The sequence below is a fragment of the Lepisma saccharinum genome, chromosome 20, assembly GCF_977018435.1.
Source record: "Lepisma saccharinum chromosome 20, izLepSacc3.1, whole genome shotgun sequence".
In the NCBI taxonomy this organism is placed as follows: Eukaryota; Metazoa; Arthropoda; class Insecta; order Zygentoma; family Lepismatidae; genus Lepisma; species Lepisma saccharinum.
In genome coordinates, this window is record NC_139248.1 from 69088854 (window position 1) to 69110774 (window position 21921).

The 21921-nt window shown below is 38.3% G+C and overlaps 2 protein-coding genes across 3 annotated transcripts in view; both read right to left on the reverse strand.

Annotated features, from left to right (window-relative positions):
- The window catches only part of crok (crooked), a 272768-nt gene that overhangs the window by 222432 nt on the left and 28415 nt on the right, over positions 1–21921 (reverse strand). The window lies entirely within an intron of this gene.
- LOC146003316 (UPAR/Ly6 domain-containing protein crok-like) lies at positions 382–20761 on the reverse strand. Of its 2 annotated transcripts, XR_014443818.1 has the most exons (4): positions 20564–20761; positions 12353–12535; positions 1666–7461; positions 382–1353 (listed from the first exon to the last, which is right to left on the reverse strand). XR_014443818.1 is itself a non-coding variant. In XM_083141580.1 (3 exons), the coding sequence occupies exons 1-3, from the start codon at positions 20628–20630 to the stop codon at positions 7247–7249; spliced, it is 465 nt and encodes a 154-aa protein (XP_082997706.1). In that variant the 5' UTR covers positions 20631–20761; the 3' UTR covers positions 382–7246. The 2 variants fall into 2 exon arrangements, 1 of the variants encoding a protein (XP_082997706.1); XM_083141580.1 differs by having other exon boundaries at positions 382–7461.

Here is a 21921-nt window from a genome sequence, read left to right on the forward strand (position 1 = left end):
TACAGTATTTGTAATACAGAAATGAATTCTGATTAAATGATAATCTCATGTGGAATTAAGAATATTTCAAAGTTAAACTCTCTTAGATTGATATGATATAGGGGCCATCTTAGATTCTCATGGAATTTGGTAGGACGGTAGAGGACATGTGTAAAATTTTAGGCCTCAGTCGGTACCTTCGGATTTTCATCACAAATTGTTTCAAAAGGGAGGCTACAGTTGCTATTTTCTCTCCAGTTTCGGCTGTTGCTTCGGTTTTTATGGAAACACCGTTCTTCAATTAATTTAAAAGAATAAGTAAGCATAGTACGAAGGAAGAGGAAGAAGAAGGGATCAGTGGAATCCTGAAACGTAGTTTCAATAAAACCAATACTCACTATCGTAAGTACCTGCAAGTATCTACATTTTATTGTATACTAACTTAAAATAATTCAATGAGTTGCATATTATAACTCAAACATCTAGCCTACACAGAGATTTGACAATTCAAGAAATGCCCAAAAAATGAAAATCACGATCTTTACTGAGTACAGTTTGAACTGTGCATATATTCAAGTCTTACAACCCAACAATGATGCAAAAAAATGTAGTCCTGGGCTCAAATCAAATCATGAGGGGATCTGCAATAGTGTATTCTCTTGAAGGAAAATACACTAAATGTATCAAGTATAATGTTACCATTAAAGAAATTAAAGCCTTATTATAATTCATTTATTTTCCTTGATCATTATTTCTTATGCGCTTACATTCAAAAATGTAACGCATGGTTCTTAATAAAAATATATATAAATGTTTCCAGTTACACTGTTCAATAATTCATTATAAAAATTACAAAAACAGTAAATGATTACACAAAAACATTTTACTGGAGTTGCTCCTCCTATTGTGCGAAATTATTAAGCACATGATATGTTACATCTGGAAAATTACATTTTTCTCATACACTCATAAACAGTAACTCATATACAAAACATAGCCGTACTTTCATAATAATGCTGGGTAGAAGTAGATTCTCATCACCATGTACCAATATTTCTATTTACTCAAATTATATTAAACTTCACCAGTCACAAGGAAAGAGTCTCCATTTATTAGTGAACAGAAACGTATTGATTACTGTAATTAATAAAAGATTATTGCGGAACTCTTATCAGGGTACTAATCTGATATTCCCCGGACAGATTTCTTTATTTTTACAGAAGAAACTACTTACGGTAATAAGTTCCAAGTTCCTGTAGCATTGTCTAACATCTGGAAGGTGTTTTGTGTGATGTGGGAATGATTTGTAGCAGAAATTCATGTTCTTTGTTGAAACTTAATTCTCCGACGGACAATAGCGTTTGGCACGTACACCTTCGTGGCCGCGGTGGCTGTCGGTAACGCGTCTGACTACCATGCTAAAGGTCCCGGGTTCGATCCCCGGCCGGTAAAAATCCGGGAACTTTTCTAACGGTGGAAGCGGCCCTGGCACCTACCCAGCGATGAATAACATGGGTACCTGGGGGAAACCCTGGGGGGTAAAGGCGGTCAGGGGCATGATGCTGATCACATCACCCCCACTCACGACCGGATCAAGAAAGTGCCGGGCGTTACCCCCACACCCCCTATACGCCTTCATGGCATGGTGCTATGCACAGGGGAACACTTTACCTTTTTACCTTTTACCTTCGTACATCATCACGCATCGTGATTGTGTTTTGTTCATGTTCATTGGGTATCCAGTGTTTCGAACTGTCTGTGTTTGCAACGAAAGTTAGAAACATGACGTTTCATGGATGCATGGTGAAATACGTACCGGGTGTGGAAGATCCAGTGGATTTTTTAATTTAATTGAACACGGGATCGTGAAGAAAGGAAAAGTTAAAGTTCTCCCCTGTGATTAGCACGATGCCATGAAGGCGTATAGGGGGTGTGGGCATAACGCCCCACACTTTCTTGACCCGGTCATGAGTGGGGGTGATGTGATCAGCATCACGCCCCTGACCACCTTTACCCCAGGTACCCATGTCATTCGACGCTGGGTGGGCGCCGGGGCCGCTTCCATCGTTAGAAAAGTTCCCGGATTTGAACCGGCCGGGGATCGAACCCGGGACCTTGAGCATGGTAGTCAGACGCGTTACCGACTGAGCCACCGTGGCAGTGAATGTAAGCTACTCGTTAGAAGGAATGGGCTGTTGGTATATGCCTAATATGATGTGTCATGGATGCGTGGTGAAATTCAGGTAAATTTTCTGTATCCTGGAAACGGATTTCTTCAAATTTAAAGTTTGGGGCTCATTTGGGGGCAGGTGACTCCGGACAATTTCTAACAGGGACTCTATAGAGAAAGCCAGGGAGCCGGAGTGGAGCCGGGGCCACGGTAGGTCAATTACCCCAAGGCTGGAGCCTGGAATCGGTGGGAAATTTGGACTCAAAAATTTCAAACGAAAATAATTTTTTAGTTTAAATTTCCCACCGATTCCGGGATGGATAACCCCAAAAACCATTCACGGATAGCACCACAAAACATTACAATTTTCTTCGTAAAACAATGCGAAAAAGTTTAAAAAGAAAATTAGATCAGATGAGCTTTGTTCACAGGTATTTCTTGGGTTCCGAAGGTTGAAACACTGCATAACGAATGAAAATCGACAAAACACAAGCACGACATGTGATTATGTAGGAAGGTGTATGCACCATATTGTGTCTCAGGCAAGCGAAAAGACTACGAGGAAAAAGTACTCGTAATGTGAAAAATTGCATTTAATAATTTGATCAAAAAACCTTGAATACACCTTAAAGAATGTACCACGAAGCAGATAGGTAAGTACAAATGTCAAAAATTGACAAAACGAAGAAGTTATAGGTGTCCGGGGAATAGTAGATCAGTTATGATGAAAGCAAACAAGTAATTACTAAAATAGGAGTAGAATAACAAAGCAAAAATTCTAAAAGTCCTTTTGTAGAACGTTTGGATTATCATTAGTGTCTTTGTAATAGAATTGACATTATTGGTAAATTTTCTCCTGTGGCGGTCTGGAGGTAGACCCACACATTCTTGATCGCACCATGGTGGAGGTGATGTAATCAGCACCACACTGTGGCCACCTTAACCATAGATAAGATAACATCCCACTACTACCCTATCAACTAGCAAACTGAAACTCCTTCACTGTGTAATGCTGTTTAATAAAATGTATTTTTAATGGAGGAAAAAACCACAAAAATAACACTAATTTGAGGTAAAAATAAAGCATAGGTTCATAAATAGTTTTAAATAACTTTTTTCCTTCAGACTGATGATGTACAAAATGATCCACTTCTGGAAACATGAAGTAAGTGCACATATGGTGATCACATAAACTATGTTTACTTTAATAGTGGAATACAAATGTTCACGCTTTCTTAAGGCACAAATGAGATTTGCATGTTTCAGAGTAGCTGGTGAAATAACTGAGTACATGCTAGTTATTCAAATATCAACATTAACCATAACTTAGTCTATCTAATGTTATTTCTAACACTTTACTATTGCATTAAAAAAAATATGACATTGTATAAACCAAGTAGCAAAAAGTGAAAAGCACTTACATGTATACGATATACACCTACCTTCACCCTGACATACACAAACTGTGTGGTCCATAAGTTCCTGTATTTTTTTTATTTTTTTTTTGCAGTCTTCCCATTAACCCCATCTAGCGGACGAATGTTGAACTATGTAGTTTGAACCCTTTCGAACAGCCATGCTGAGAGGCATCAGTCTAACCGTTGTTGTTGAAGAGTGTGGACATCTCATATAACCTGGTGTTGTGTGAGTGTGTCAGACTCGGGAGATGGACAAGAAGGAGAAACAGTGGGTAGCAATTAAATTTTGCTGCAAAGCTGAATTTTCAACAACAAAGACATTGGAACTGATTCAAAAGGTGTACAGTGAGTCAGTACCGAGTCGGACAAATGTTTTCGTGAGGGCCGGGAGACAGTGAAGGACGACGAACGCAGTGGTAGACCAACAACAACTCGGACCAACGAGAACATCGCAGCTGTCGCTGATTAAAGAGGATCGGAAAGTAACATCTCCAGGTAGAACACTAAATAAGGAATTCTATCAGGAAGTGTTAAAACGCTTGCTAGCTCGAATTCAAGAAGTTTGCCCGGCCTCTTCACCTCTCGTGATTGTTTCCTGCTGCACGACAACGCCCCGGCTCATTCGGCAGCAATAAATCACCAGTTCCTCGCTGAAAAGCAAGTCTCCATGTTGCACCATCCACCTTATTCTCCAGATTTGTCACTTCCGGACTATTTCCTCTTCCCAAAACTGAAAATGCACCTGAAGGGTTCAAGATTCGACTCAATTTAGGAGATCCAGAAGGCTGTGACCGACAAACTCAAGACACTTCCGAAAGAAGACTTTTCTGAGGCCATGAAGAGATTGAAAACCCATGCTGAGCAATGTATTACATCAAATTGATATTATTTTGAGTAAATAAACAGTCAAAACTCATACGATTTTGACTTTGTTATTGCCTTAGTCCGGGAACTTATGAACCGCACTGTGTATTCTTGAAGTTTAAGTAAATATTTAAAGGAATGTTCAAAAATAAATCACAAATACATAATATATATTATGCATATGCATAAGTTTCATAAAATAATTTGTAACCTAAAATCAGCTGCTTATAAAAATATTTGTAAATTAAAAGTATAACACTCATGAGATTCATGACAGAATGTCTCTGTATCTCTCTCTCTCACAAACACACACACAAAATAATTAATAATGAAGTACAAAATTAGATGCACAACTGATCATGAATATAGCATGCATATTCCCAATGTTAAAGGACAATTCACACCCACAAATTTCACCAAAATAACTCTTTCTTCAAAGATAAAAGGTTTATACATGTTTATATTTTGTGCTTTGGTTGGAGTCTATGGTAAGCAAGTGTCCTGAGTAAACATAGCAGCCAATACTATTCTGGAGTCTCAAAATCTTGAGCTAAATGCCAGAACATTAAACAATTCCTGACAAAAATGAAAATGTTACAATGAAAATATGACAAATTGTTTAACACTGCAGTGGTCGCATGGATCACAATAGTCATCCACTCGTTTATATTTACATGCTACTGCTGTTTGGCAACACTGTTGACCTTTGCGATAGTACAGTAACACTATTCATTCAGCCGTTATTTGAAAAAGATCCATTGTTAACCTGTTACGGAGCTCGCATTTCAGTGGAGCACAATAGTGATGCGGACAACTTTGACAGGAGCATTTTCAGACAACTATTGACAGGAGCATTTTGGACAACAGTATTTTCATTTGTATAATCAGACGTTTCTAAAAACATGTTATAAATGTAAGTAGTAGCGAGTGTGTGCAGACCACAAGAAACCTGTTTGTGAATCCTGTGTGGAAAGAAAATAATTAATTGATCGATTTGCTTCCTTTTACTTCGCTCTTTGTGCCACTTTTGGCTAATTTGCGAAGATGGGGATGAGTGATGAAATTGATGAATGGGGATTTGAACCCGGGACCCCTGGCATCATAGTGTGATGTGCCAAAAACTCCACCATGGGGGCCAGCAAAAGAGAACAATAAACATTAGATTCCAATATGTATCTTGGTTTGGTTTCATCACATTCAAATGTAATACAATAGATTTAATATTTCCTTCCTACTATTGAGTGAAAAAATTAATATTTTTTTGTTAAGTAAACCGGAATACTTGGAAAGGCACATTCGTGCTATAAAACCAGATAAATTTAGGCAAATGTTGGGTAAAATTTATGATATTGATCACAATTGTCATCCATGCGACCACCACAGTGATAAGAACACTATATACATTGCAGGGATGGCCAGAAATTCTCACACCCAGGTTACACTATTCTCAACATATGCAGATCTGGAATCAAAATTTGGTACCTGGAGGCAGAAAAAAAAGCTAGATCCATTATTACCTGGGACCTGATATATTTCAGGATCTAGATATGGCCATCCACAAATACATTGCCCCTATGGGTTCAGCTGCCTCTTGAAACTTCATTACCAACAGATTGCTGCCAGAATAATTTCATTACAATCTTAATAGACAGCAAATTCATTTCCAGTTTGTTGAGATTCACTACAAGTAAATAGCCCCGTCTAGTTTGCTGCATTTTCTGACTCTCTCTGTCCTCGCGCGTCTGGTTGGTTACACGGTGCAACACCCAGTCGTCTAGTTCGTTCATTTGGTGTCCGCACCATTTGCACTACATTCTGGAGTGGTGTAATGAGTGATGTATGGTCACATGCTAACTAATCAAATGAACATTTAAAGCAGCATTTGTTGAATCTTCTGAACTTGAACACCGCTATTCGTCTACATTTCCTTGCACCAGCCTGACACCAGGATACACCTGCACTACACCAAGTGTCAAAAATTGCAGCAAACTAGACGGGGCTATTGAGTATGCTTTGAGTACATTTTGTCGCTTTTGTAAAAATATATTTGGAAATTTGACTTGACTTAGTTTGGACGGAGAGGAGATTGGAAATAAACAAACTAATCTTTCTAAGAGAATCGGAAAGATACAAAATATGTCCCATGCAGGGCTGAGCAGATACCATTTGGAATCAATACCCACACTGATTCCCACCGATAACGATGCTTGGAAACTGTAGCAAAAGTTGTTCAAAAGATTAACATTAGTGTAAGTATTCCACACCTATTATAAGCATCAGTTTACCAGGGTTTTGTTTCAAAAATCCAACAGAATAAATGGAAACTTCAAGTTTTGAATAATTTCCAGGATAATTATACTCTCTGAAAGTGTTGCATGGAATTTTTTGCAGAAATGCAAAAGACCATGATGTCTGAAAAGTATTGGTCGATATAGGTACATGAAATCCAACCAATACTTTCCAATACCAATATATCGGCATTGGTATCAACCCAGCCCTAGTCTCATGGAATGTTGACAGTAATTATAGCCAATAAATTTTTCAGATCATAACAGTATAAAATCTTTTCAACATCCTGTCAAAACCAACCTTTTCCACAACCACTTAAGAAGTACTCTAACTTCGAATTGCTAGCTAAAATCTTCAACAACATGCCGTAAGTACATAATGTCTAACTGATGTAAAAACACTGTTATATGTCTAATCATGAAGTAGTTCCTCCTGTCAACAAATCAACAATAACAAGAGTTTATACACACTAGGCAGTCCTTCATTGAAAAATTCTATATATGGTAAATTAATATAAATGACTCTCCTAGTGCCAACGAACAGCAAAGAAACTTAAAATGGCTCCCGCGATCAGCACGGCGTGGATTTTAATAGACGTGGCACCATTACAGCCATCTTCCGAGCAGTAGCATTCTTCCCAATATACACCATTTTCGTACACACCCCAGTTGCAAACACCCGTTACTCCAGTGTCGGCTACAGAGGCACATCGTCTAATCACTTGTCTCCATCGTCCATCCCCTGGAGAAGAAACAAAAGCATAACAATGGGAGCCGCACATCCACAATTACGCCCTCATCAAACTTTTGTATTATGGATTAGGTTTTTGACTTAGTGTTTCATTTGGTTCATTATACTTCTATTTTCTGCCACTTTTGGCTAACCGTGAAGATGAGGATGAATGATGATATGATGAAATTGACGACTAGGGGTGTGCGGGACAGAATTTTTTGGGTCAGGATAGGAAATTCTATAAATCCCGACATTTGGGATGGGAAACATTTGCAAATTCCCAACAAATTTGGGAAATTTTCAGGACGGGAAATGTTGAACATTTCCCAAAGCTCTGCAAATCTCGAATTCTACACGTCACTTTCACTTTAAGTGAGTGATGTTATTGCATTTCTGGTACAAAAAGTAACAATTTCCGATAAGTTCCAGACATTTACAATGCAGAATATGTCGAAAATTAACAACTCTTTAAAATGAGCATTCAGTATTTCTCCGACTGCTCGGGATCCCGAAAAGTCGGGAATTCATTTCCCGAAGTCTGGATCGGGATGGGAAATTTGCTTCCCGATCCCGGTCCTGACTTTTCAGGATCCTGTACACCCCTATTGATGACACTCACAAAGAACACCCATGCCGGTATTTGACCTTGCGACTCCTGGCATCCCAGCATGCTTTGTTAATCACTCCACCATGGAGGCCGGTGTTTCCATGTTGGTCTGTACCCTATCCTATCAATTTTCCTAACATGATAAGAGTTCTCCTAAGCACAGGTTTCTACAGATACCAGAAGTCCCAGGTTAGAATCTCATCCTGCACATTGGTGTTCTTTGTTAAGTATCATATGATTATATCATCAGTCATCCAAATCTTCACGATTAGCCAAAAGTGTCAGAAAAGCATAGTAAAATAAACCAAATTAATCAATCAATCTACTGTGGTCTCCAGTATCACCTTACATCAGTACAATATGTTATTTCCATTCCTCGAAGAGTAATCTGTGGCAATTGGTTAGCCCTTTCGCTTTTGATGTGAGCTGTCCTGGTTTCAATCACCAGAGGAATACCCTAAATTTTAATGTTAATCTAGCATCGTGTGATGAGAAAGAACTGAATTTTTAGGTAGCCAAAATGCACATAAACATGTAAATAAATAACTGAAATATTTACATGAGGGGGTTCAGAACACAAGTGGGGTTGCTCCATTCATGCCAGTTTTGAGAAAAAGGCACATTTAAATAACTTAGAACTATGTTTAGCTGTTGGAACACAACCATAATGGTGCCTCTATGAGCAAGAATTTTGAACTTACGAGATACTTCTACCTCTGAAGTATTGATACTACACACCTCTAAGTTATCCATGTACCTCCATTTCAACAAAAAGTGTGAAATGGTCACTTGTGCTCTAAACCCTCATATATTGAAATATGTAATAATATTTTTCATAATCACAGATTGTTTCCATCATTCCTGTGTTCTTTTAGGTACGAGTGAATTTCTCAGAAATTTCATCAAAGCCACCACTTGAATTGCTGCCCCATAGTCACTACCCCTTGAACAAACAATCATTTTATTTTCAAAATATGGTGGAAGTAAAGAATAAAGTGCACACAGTAGCTTCATTTTTGCAGTGTGGTTTAAACTAAGATTAAGTGAATGTAAGGTGATATATCTGTCACAAATAACAATGACTGATATTTTTAAGAAATCATATTCTGAACCTTTGTCTCACAAATACAGTGGAACCTCGATTTTACGTTATTCAGGGACACATAATCGGGGTTTTACTGTGTATTCCAATGTTACATGTGTGACATTTTAAAGTGTAACATTCTAGACAAGACATTGGATTAAAATATTCACAAAATAAACTTATTTCAAATTAAAAACTTGAGAATGATGACATAGCCTGAATGCATGAAAAGCATTTAATGAAAATATGTTGTGTGTTTTCACACTTTAAAACTGCAGCAAAGGGTGACTTCATTTGCATGTGAAGCTTATAGGCTACAGATAATAGAGTAATTTTTGTTGGTCAAATTTGCAAATTATATGCATTTAAACCTTAATGCAAATCAAAACAATAGTAATTTTAAGATTCATTCCTTTTTTTTTTATTTGTGGAGCATGGAATGCCCAATCTGCATTTCTCAATGAAAACCAACCGGACCTGTAGCCGAGTGGTTAGCACATCATGCTGCGACACCAAGGGTCCTGGGTTCGGATCCCGCTTGGGCTTGGTTGTTTGTGAATGTCCATTTATCAATTTCATCATTTCATCACTCATCCCCATCTTCGCAAATTAGCCAAGAGGCACAAAACGCAAAGTAAAATAAACTAAATCAATCAATCAATGAAAACCAGAGAAATGGTGCAAATACAAGGGTTGATCAAATGAAAAGGTACAAAACGACACTGTCAGCGTAAATGAATACTTTCTTCAAAGTATCCTCCATAGGCCTGAGCACATTGAACCCATTCATGAACGAGCCGAATGATTCCTTTTTCCCAGAATTCCTTTGGCCGTGACGCGAGCCAGTTCTTCACAGCGTCCTTCAGTTCATCATCCGAGGTGAAGCACTTTCCTTTGAGATGCTTTTTCAGGGGACCAAACACATGGAAGTCACAGGGGGATAAGTCCGGACTGTAGGGCAGATGGTCTAGCTGCTCCCACTTGAACCTGGCCAGTTCCGCGTGTGTGACCCTGGAGACGTGTGGACGTGCGTTATCATGGAGCAGAACCACACCCTCCGTGAGCAGCCCCGGTCGTTCGTCTTCCCCGTAAACGTTCACCATCCGGCGATGAATATCGGCCGGTTTAACACCTTCCGCTGTCAGAAAACGGATAACGCCTCGCTGCTCCTCAACAGTTGAATTTGCCAATGTTAACACCATCCTGTCCGAACACGCACTGCCGCGTCACTTGGACGGCGCTCTGTATCGGAGCCTCTGCTCTCTCCTGCGCATGCGCGTTACCCTGCATGCTCCGATGCCGTGTGGCGACTACAATCGCACCCCTACATATCACGCTACGTTCTCCCATCGCGGCATCGGTATTATATAAACGATTCCATTGTTACGACGTTTCATACCTTTTCATTTGATCAACCCTTGTACATTTTAATTAAAAATATGTACTCTAACCATAAAATATGAAATACATGTATATGATCTTCAATGGTGTAATTTAGCAACATTTGTCATTTTTGCTTGGCTACATACATAGTGAAAATATGTAATTAAAAAAAAATCTATGCTCTAACGAAGAGAACTGAAAGGGTTTGCAAATTTATTTTCTTCAATAGGTTAGACTACACAAGGTGATTGAAGGTAGCGACAACAGGAACAAAACCAGGTGATCTAGGAAGCAGGGGATCTTTGGATTGCCATCGCCAAGAGGAGGAACACTGCTAGGAGAACCTATCCGTACCAAACGGGGTGAGTTATCCCTTATCCTGTAACCTGCCATTCTCAGTCAGAAGTGTTGGGACTTAAACATCAGTCATGTCATTTGGTTATAAGAGGTGTGGCTAGAAAAAAAACAACTGATTGACGTTGCTGTCGACAAACGGCAAGTGCGTCAAGGTCAAACGGTGCATAACTGTATAATGTGATATCCTGCCTATCGACTGTGTGATTCCCCAGGGTGCATGGCGCTCAGGTCTGCTGTAGCTTGTGAACGAAGTGAACCGTACAATTGTGCTCAGTTGGAAAAATGTTAAGTGTGAAAGTGGAACAGTGTATCAATTTGAAGTTACTTATGAAACGCAGAAATTCCACCACAGAAACTTATGAGTATTAGAACATCCACCCTATTTGCCAGATCTCACTCTGTGCACCTTTTTTTATTGCCAAAGGTCAAATCAGCACTGAAAGGAACCAGATTTACGACTGCAGAATCTGTGAAAACAAAAGCGACGGAGATCATAAACATGGCTTCAGAAAATTATTTCCAGCACTACTTCCAGCAATGGAAGACTCGTATGGATCGGTGTATCGATAGTTCAGGGGTGTACTTTGAAGGGGATAATGTTCGTATTGTACAAAATAACCAATAAAAGATTTTGTAGCAACAGTCCGGTTATTTTCTAGCCACACCTCGTATATTAGTTTAGTACCTCACAACTGGCCTTTTTAGTGCCATCGCAGCCAGCAAGTGTTGTAATTTAAGGGTGAGTTACAACCCTAATGGTTCGATCCACAGTTCTACAGGGTGGAACGTTACACTACAAAGTATGAGTGACGTGGATTTGTTTGAACTTTTCCAGTCTGTGTTCCTCACAACTTCGTAAATGTGGCTTGGCAGTGTCCCTTCCGGACCCCTTCAATTTTAGCGCATTGATTCACCGATTGTTTTTTTTATTCCCAATGCTTTTCTGCCACTTTTGGCTAATTGCGAAGATAAGGATGAGTGTTGATGCGATGAAATTGATGAAGAGACACTCATAAAGAACATCTACACCTAGGCAAGGATTTGGGTTTGAGTTTCTGTTTTAAGTCCACTTCATGGACAGAAAGGCTAATCGAGCCTGGACCTACAGTTTAAAGTGGGGTCCAAACCACATGCCTCTACACCGGGTATCAAACCTGGGACCCCTTGATTATAAGGTGACAATGGGGAAGGCACCAGGGAAGGATTTGAACCTGTGATCTCTGGCACTGTAGCATGTTGTTCTGACCACTCCACCACAGAGATCAGTTTAATTGGGATGAATTACAATCAAGAAAATCGTGGCAATGTGACAATATAAATCCAATGAGCAGACCTTGCCTCTCCAAACAATTGGGAGTCTTTTTTATTATTAATATTACTTATGTTTTACACATGTATTAGCTTTAGCTATTTACAAAATGTGGACACATTCATGAGATGAATAATAAGAAAATGAAGAGATTACTTACATATGAAGCCCTTAGGTCCCTGCTGGGTGATTTTGACACAGAATGTTCCTGGGGTAACAGACTCATCGCTATTGCAATCCACCGATGTATGCTGGTCCTTATAGAAATATCTGTAAGCTCCGCAATTATCTTGGCCCTCAGGATCTTGTCCAGATGAACACTGGTAACATCGTATGGCAAAAGCTATTGCACAAAATAAAAATAATTATTGAGGATTCTTTTACATAAAATGTACAAAAAAATCTAAAATTCCCAATAATTGTTAGATGTACACAATTATATTGGATTGGTCTAATGTACAAGGACTATTTTCCTGTAGTTTACGGTTATTACAAGCATAAGAAAAGAGTTTTTCTTTGTGACATTTCAGGAGGAAAAAAAAAAAATAATCTGAAATAAAAATAAAACAGACTGCTTCTTTTCACAGTTAAGTTGCTATATTACAACAATGTAACACTGACAATATCCATTATATAAGGGATTCTTTTTGTTTAAAAAATTACTAACCATTGTTATAAATGTATCTTTAGTCAAAATGAAAATAAATGTCTGATGAAAGGAGCGTGTGTTCTCCTGAAACGTCACAAAGAAAAACTTTTCTTATGCTTGTAATAAACGTAAACTACAGGAAAATAATTCTACAATGCAAGCAATGCGTACATACAAGAAAAAAACCATTGTACAAGGATTAGAAGTGAAGTTTAATCCTTAAATACCAAGCAGGGACATATATGTCCCAGAATATCTTCTTGACTTTTGGAACATACTGTGACTCTGATATTGTGAGGACATACATGTTTTGAATGCTACATAAGCCTTGAAATATGTTAATAGTAAAGTATAATATGATTCTGGCTATACCTGGGTGGTCGTAAAGAAAATGCACATATTTTGTAATTTCTTTTCTTCATGGATTCTTAGAACATCGCCTCTGTTCTTCAACTCTGAAACCTAGCAAAATTTTCCAGTTTGCAGACAAAAGCTGATCCTCTCCACTTCTGTGAAGAGTTTTAATAGAACAAGGGGAGAGTCATGTTTCGACCGGTCTACAGAACAGTCAACAAAGCAGCATGTTTTTTGCACATGTACCGATTGCCAGGACATTAGAGTGAGCCAAATAACTAACAAGAGTGTGGAAACTCAGCGGTAACCGTTCTGAATGTTTAATGATCTTTCAAAGTTTCATAGGAGAAAGACTGAATATTGCAGAACTGTAGAAATGATTGTTTTTAGTAAATTTGAACCTTGGTGAAAGTAATTACCACTAAAGCTCCGAAAAGTGCAAATAATCGGCAAAAAGACGTAAAATGTACCTTACACAAACATCCGTTTCCCATCGACAAGGCAATCCACAGACTAGTGCTGACACGAGGGTCAAAGGAGTGTCGTACTTGAGACCAGCACCAACATGATGAGATGTATCCCTTTTTGTTTAGATAAGAAAGAGAAAGTATCGCAGAATATTGGAAATGATTGTGAAAGTAAGTTTGAAGCTTTCTGCATGAAATTAGCACTGTTTGCAGTTCTGAAAAGTTATCAGCGAAAGATGTAAAAGGTACCTTAGGCAAATATACCCACTTCCCATCGACAAGGCACTCCACAGACTAGTGCTGACACGAAGCTCGAAGGAGACCAGCACCAACATGATGAAATGTTGAAAGCATGTAGGGAAATTATTGTAAAGCTAAGAGACCTAAACATGGCCAGCCTAACCTTTGCACCACACATATGACTTAGATGTGAGTAGCAATCTATAAGCAAGACGATAGTAAATGAATGGCTGGTTGCAAGAAAAGAATCACATAGGAGTATATGGAAGTGAAAAGGCATTTTCAAGCAAACACGCAGTAATCGCTAAAACTCCAACGTATGTGTTAACAGACATACATAGAAACTGAACCATGAAAAAAATTGCCTGTGTACCATTTTTGCCCTTCACATTCTGGTGTCACATCAATGGGAAAGGGGACCTCCCGAGTTCAAATTTAAAAGAAAAATTAAGGTTTTTGACCACATTCTCATAACCGTAGTCTGCACTGAACAAAATGTGGTATGATTAGAAACTCTACCATTCACAGTTTCCGAGATACTACATTTTATTTAAAACCTTGAGGAATTTTAAAGTTTTTGCTAAAAACATACTCATGTTAAATATATATATATATACATGTAAACACTTACGTGAGTGAGTATCATTAAAAAGGCTTGTATACGACATCTCGCGGTGTTATCAGTACATAAAATACTTTGTCATGTTAAAAAAAACCTCTAGGATTGGATAAAAAAGTTTGGATTAAAAGCGTAAAATTGCATGACTGTTGAAAACTATAGCTACCTTGGTAATACCAGAGCGTATAGAAGAGGGAAGTGTGCACACTCTGCAACTTTCCCATTGCGGGTGGCGGACCAATGAACTAATGGTGCTGGTGTCGCAATCTGCTGTATGTTGCTGCCAGCAGTCGTAACAACATCTTTTTGCAAATCATGGCCTGGTTTTTATGTTTATACCTTTTATATACGAATGGGTAAAACCTGTTGCTATTTATGCAAGCCGAAATTCCACTCCTGCAGAAATCCTTGTAAAAATATGTATCCAAGTAGTTCTTCAATTGGAAAAAGCAGGCTTTACGAGTGACGACAACTCACAAGGCTTAACATTTATGTTAAATCCTGCTGATGGCAACAAGAAAATATGGGCTTTTTCAGATTTCGTTCACATACTGAAATGCATAAGGAATCACTTTCACGACAAAATTCAATTGCTTTATGAAGGAAGTCCCATCAATTTTGACTGCTATCGGAAAGTTTACGATGCAGACACAGACCAGTCCACCGGTCTTAGAGTATGTCCTAAAATAACATCCACACATTTAGACCCGTGGCCGTTGCAGAGGATGAATGGCAGGTTGGCATTTCAGTTTTTCAGCAGAAGCATAGCGGGTGTAATTAGAGGTTTTCGACAGACCAACGGTTCGGCTGATTTGAAAGGCAGTGAGCACAGAAAAATTTACAGGAGATTTAAACGACGTTAGCGATGCTTTGAATTCTCAAATTCCTTCCAACGCCTTATACAATGGTTCAAGGTATTACATGCTCTTGTGCAATTTTCTAATCACATTAATAACAACTTATAATAGACCTTTGCATCAGACAGGACCATGGAATCGCTAATAATTTATTTGCAGAGTACCTTGCAACTGAGTGAATGGCTGTGGGACAAAGGCTACAAATATGTGTTAACGGGGAAATTAAGCAAAGATTTCCTTGAGCGACATTTTGGGATTTTACGTTCCTTAAGCTGTGACTACCATTTCTCGACCATATACGTCTTACATTTGCATTTGTTGCAGTGTATTTATATCCAAGTTAAACAGGCGCTATCTTCGTCTGCAAACTGCGAGGTCAGAAGTGATGTGCCACTCACTTTGTTTGTCAGTCAGATGTGCCTATTAGCAAAAAGACAATAGAAAATCAATAAGGAACTGAAGTCTTCAATTGAAAATTGCATTAAAGATAAAATTAATTGTAACTCCTGCTGAATACTCCTATCAATGTTGGGAAAGTGAATTACGCATTGCAGATGAAGCCTCGATTGATTATGTTGCAACGGAAAGATCCTTAGTATACTATTTGGTAGGTACATAATAAATCACTAGCATAAATTTATGTTGTGCCAACAATGCATCAGGTCTCTTCGCAGTCATAACACACAAACATCAGGAGATGAGGTCTTCACGCAAATACGAGATTACAACACGTCGTTTCTCACTCATCCATCGAACAGCATTCTCAAGATCCTCCTGCATGTTGAAAGGGCAATCAAAAGTAAACTGTGTTTGGCAAATTCAATGTGGAGCAACTTATTTTTTGACTGTCTCAATGCCATAGAAAATATCCCTGTTCCATCTTCAGAAATAGGTTGCTGTGATGAATACTCCAGACACATTAATCCCAAAGTAGTGCTACATTATATAAATTGCAGATTTTTCTTCCGGACGAAATAAATTCGTAAGGAGCTACAGTCATCCAAGTCGGCAAAATCATCTCGGAAACTTTCCAAGGTGTCGAACAACTAGCTTCGGTGAGTACCTACATATAATTATTCATTTTATTATTAATTATCTTTTCCGTTAAATAAATCCTGTAATTTCACTTCAGATATTATTAAATATGTATTTTAAATGTCAAGAGTGTTTTGAATTAAAATTGTGTGGCTTTTTGTCATAATTTACAACAACTGTTATTTGGTTACATTGCTGGGCTAATCGAGCGGGCCAGCAGAGTTCAACACCAGAGCCACCTTGCGCAGAACCACGGAACTACGTCAAGTGCGCACACTTCCCTCTTCTATACGCTCTGGTAATACCAAAAGTGGATTCCCGTACCACCCAAAGGGCTTAGTGACCGCAGATGCAGATGTGCATCACGTCCTTCCAATGAAAACTCTTGCACTGCATTGGAAGGAACGTGACACACGTCTGCATCTGCGGTCACTCAGCCGTTTGGGTGGTACAGGAATCCACTTTTGGTATTACCAAGGCATCTATAGTTTTTAACAGTCATGCAATTTTACGCTATTAATCCAAACCTTTTTATCCAATCCTAGATTGTTTTTTTTTAACATGACGAAGTATTTTATGTGCTGACTCCCGCACTTTCGACGTGGCCTGTGGCCACGTCTCGGGCGCTCGCCGACGTGGTTCGCTTATTTGGAAAGTTTTGAACGTAAATTTATGTGTGTATGCGCTGTAATATGTACAAATAATCAAAATATTATTGGTTTCTTTCTTAATAATAAGCTGGGTAAGTAATAACAGTTTCAGGATAGTTAGTTAGATGTTTTATGTAAACGAATTCAATAGCGACACTAAATTGGAAAAGTAACATTTTACTTCTGTAGTCAGTTTTACATTTTTAAACATAATTGAAATAAAGAAATGTTTTCCTTCATTCTTCGCAAATTTCTATCTCTCCTCTGCAATGAATTCTGATGCTCACATTTTAAAATTCGAAAACTCTAATACTGTGCACAAAGTGGACTTAAAACACCAAATCAATCAATCAATCGAAAACTCTAGCATAATTCCCTTACAGTAGTTTTCGGGGTGAAAATAAACTTTCTTTAAGTTCCCTAGCAACGTCCGTTTCCATGGTGAACAACAAGCACGGCAAGCTCTAAGGAATTGCATGTCATTATACCCCCTAAACATTTAGCTGAAACAAGCACGATGCAGATATTTACGCATTTAGTATAACAATATATACGTAATTGTATCTGGGCTGAAACTCCTTATCATGTAGATGTCACCCTTGTTGCAGGCACTTTTTCAAAACCATGAGTTCATTCATCTGTGTGCTATTGATCTGTGAGAAATATAATGTAGCTGGACAATTAAGAATTGAAGGAAACAATGTGTGCAAAAGAAATGCCCGTGGCAACGGTTGCTAAGGACGTGAGAAAAGGGCATTTTCGCCCTTAAGGAAGGGTCGATTGAGCGATTTTTGAATTTTCTCGGTCTTTTGGGACGATTTCATGGGGGGTCGTAATCGGGCATTTTTCGCCTCCGGGGCTTCCTTCATGGAGAACATTTATGTCAGTGAGTCAGTGAGTGAGTGGTGGGATTGGGGCTATATATATATTGGATAACAGTAACCTGAAGAAGCAAAGCGTAGCTCCGTGAAATGTCGTGTACAAGACTTTTTAATGACACTCACTCACGTAAGCGTTTATATACTGGGGGTCCAAAAGTCCCGGAACGGTCACGTATCATGAGAAATACACATCAAATCGGAAAACGAAAAAATACGTGTTTAATAAGTGAAAGAAAGCTATTCAATGATATCACACTTGATTCCCCACCCCCGCAACTGTGAAATTTTAAATGGAAGGGCTTACAGCTACCACTATGATATTATAATTCATATGCAAATTCGAACTTGCAATACAAATTATTTAAAAGCACTTAAGAACTTTTAAGATTGCTGTTGTATTATATAATAATATACTGCTGGACAAAAAAAACCGGACACTTGCATTTTTTGTGATAACGCAATGGGTCGATAAAAGCTCTGGTACAAGGGCTAACTAAATGTTGCAGAAACTGAATTAAGTACGAATGCATAAACAAAGTCCGAGCCTATTAATGGTGCATATGGTACTACATGATCTGCCGAACATTCTGTAATATACCTGCGAGCTGTTATTGCAATTCAGATGTCAGATATTAAAGTGTCCGGTTTTTATTGTCCAGCAGTATAGATTAAGGTTAAAATTTATCTTTTGAAAATGTAGGTACTGGTCAATTTAAATATAGACATTGACTATAGTACTCAAAGTGTGTGTGGGGGGGGGGGGGGGGGGTACCATTCCGCAGCTACGGTAAGTTATGATAAGCATTCTTTTCTGGTCTACTCCCAAGGCTCGAACAAACATCCCTGGCCTAGGAATTTCCACATAGAGCATGACAACTATTAAGGATTCAACGGTAAATATTTACTATCACACAAACAGATTTCTTAGTTTTTACAGAAGAAACTACTTACGGTAATAAGTTCCTGTAGCATTGCCTAACATCTGGAAGGTGTTTTCTGTCATGTGGGAATGTATCATAGTGGAAATTCATGTTTTTTGTTGAAAATTAATTCTCCGACACACAATAGCCTTTGGTGCGTACACCTTCGTAGATCATCGAGCATTGTGCTTTGTCGATATTCATTGGGTATGCAGTGTTTCCAACCAAAAATACAAACATAGTTAAAATCTGTTGAACCATTCACAATAGCCCCAAGAAACATTAGGTAAGGCTAGGTTAGGCAAACACAGTTAAACAAATTTTAACTATGTTTGCCTAACATAACTAACCCTAACGTAACATTATGTAATGTTCTTGGGGCTATCGTCAATGGTTCAACGCATTTTAACTATGTTTGTATTTTTTGGGTTAAGAAGGTTGGAAAGACTGCATACCCAATGAAAATCGACAAAACACAATCACGACGCACGTTGATCTAGGAAGGTGTACGTGTCATATTGTGTCTTACGGAAGCGAAAAAACAAAAAGAAAGAAGTACTCGTAACGTGAAAAATTGAAATTACTTTCATCAAAAAAACACGAATACACCTTAAAGAAGTTCCGCGAAGCACATGAATGTTAAAAATTACGAAACAAAGAAGTTACATGTGTTTGTGTTACAACTGTTGAAAACATTCTAAGTGGAGCCTCAGATTTTGAGAGAATTTCATCATCTCATAGAGCATGCAGAAAGTAACAAATACATGAAATTATTACTGGGAAAACTTCAGAAAAATCTAACTAAGTGGCACTTGCCTCACCTTGCTTCAGTGCACACTACTGTTCTGTGGTACTATTTAAGAATGCAATTTAAACCAGTGTGTGTTTCAGGTGGGAAATTATGCATTCTTATTTGCTGTGTTGTTTAAAAGAATGATTTTTCTTTTGTAGGTCATAATTTACATAAGTACAGGAAATTTGCCTACTAAAAACACTCTCTTATACGAGTTCTTATTGGTGACACACAATAAAATTAAACAAGCAAGATAGAACAGAAGAAATAGGAAAACAACATTAAAATTTAAATCAATATCAATTTACCAAGCATGCAAATGCAAGAAAACTATTAAGGGTAGTGTTGGTTTGCTGAGAGTGACAAATATACAGTTGCCAGGAAGACAACATACCAATGCACAATGTATATTATCAATAGAAAAACAAAAATGTCACTTTGTGTAAAATTAAAGGTCACATTGCACGACTTTCAAATAAAAATTTCGATATATTTCCAATTCTTATGAAAAAGAGCACTTGTTTAACTTCAAAACAAGACTAGCATTACGTTTCTGCTACTAACAGTTCAAAAGTTACAATTACTTTTGTGCAGTCTGCATGCTCATATTGATAGATGTAATTTCTACTAAGTAGGTAACCTTATTGCTCAAAGTTGTAGGTCTGAAAATTGCTAATATTCCTTCAGATTCACGGTAATAAATGAAACTGAATAATTCATAACAGTTAATTATCTTAAAGTTCCCCCTATCTATATTCTCCATCTTTCATTCGATTCGAATCTTACTAACAACATAATGTACGTAATATATTCCAATATAATGTGATTGACACATAAAACACTTCTTGGACCCGTATTAATATTGTACTTGAACCAGAAATTAGGTCCACGCCCATTTGCACTCACTTGGTATTATAATTCCTGAAAAACACAATACTGCAACAAAACTTAAACCAAACATTCTTTTGTACATATTAAAATCACGTGTTTATAAACGTTTCTTGATTTGCTATTACAGCATCTGAATTATTCACTTTCACTTTGAGGTTTTATAAACTTTGTCCCATTTACAAACAAACGAACCACCATAGATGCCACAGAATAATGCTACTGTCACAGATAACATCCGTCTATATCTGCCGGACAGATATGTACAAACATAAAATGCTTCAATGGGGTCCTTTCTCCAAACCAGTGCATATGGTTTTTCAGTTTTTTTGGCAAAATCAAATTTCATTGGTTTCGCTCGCATAGTGGGGTGTATTCTTTCGGAATTTTTTCCACGACTATTTTCGTTAATTATTCCCGTGCATCCTAATACTACGTGCGTTTGAAGCTGCTTGTTTGTTAATGAACAACACTAACAGCCCCATTGGAACAAAACGCTAAACGAAACCTCTCCGGTGACGGGGTCACCATCGTTGTGTCGCAAAACAATTTAATTCATTTAGTTGCCATAAAAAAAGGTAAAGTGCTCCCCTGTGCTTAGCACCACGCCATGAAGGCGTATAGGGGGTGTGGGGGTAACGCCACACACTTTCTTGATCCGGTCATGAGTGGGGTAGATGTGATCAGCATCACGCCCCTGACGCCTTTACCCCCCAGGGTTTCCCCCAGGTACCCATGTCATTCGACGCTGGGTGGGCGCCGGGGCCCCTTCCAACGTTAGAAAAGTTCCCGGATTTGAACTGGCCGGGGATCGAACCCGGGACCTTGAGCATGGTAGTCAGACGCGTTACCGACTGAGCCACCGCATAAGCTTTATATTGAAGCACTGTAGAGTGCAGGCCCGAAACCAATTTTTTTTTTGAGGAGGCAGGGGGCAACCTAGAAACTTTTTATTTGCTTTATTTACTTCACTTTTTGTGCCACAATTGGGCACAGGGGCCAGGATTCGAACCTGTGACCCCTGGCATCGTAGCGCGATGTGCTAACCACTCCGTCATGGGGGCCAGCGTGTGTGTATACACACACACACACACACATATATATACATACATTATAATTGCAGTGAATAATTAACTAATATCATTAAATATGTTTAACGAATGTTCAAAATATTAAGAAATAGAAAATAGTTTAAATGTTTTTAATAAGTGTTAGATTTTGTTTAATTTCTTTCTATTAATAATGATCAATAAAATGTTATTGTTTTATTGTGTATACGTTTCTATAATGTGTAAATCTGTTAATAGTCTCTTGAAAGGAAATATTTCATCAGAGCTGTAGCTACAGACACAGACAGATCTATTAGTTCTAATACT

Bases quoted from the DNA above. Each gene is read 5' to 3' on its own strand.
- LOC146003316 (XM_083141580.1), bottom strand. From the start codon at position 20,630: ATGTACAAAAGAATGTTTGGTTTAAGTTTTGTTGCAGTATTGTGTTTT. The intron at 12,536-20,563 runs GTGAGTGCAAAT...TTTGTGCAATAG, and splicing joins TTCAGGAATTATAATACCAA to CTTTTGCCATACGATGTTAC. The intron at 7,462-12,352 runs GTAAGTAATCTC...TTTCTTCTCCAG, and splicing joins GGGACCTAAGGGCTTCATAT to GGGATGGACGATGGAGACAA.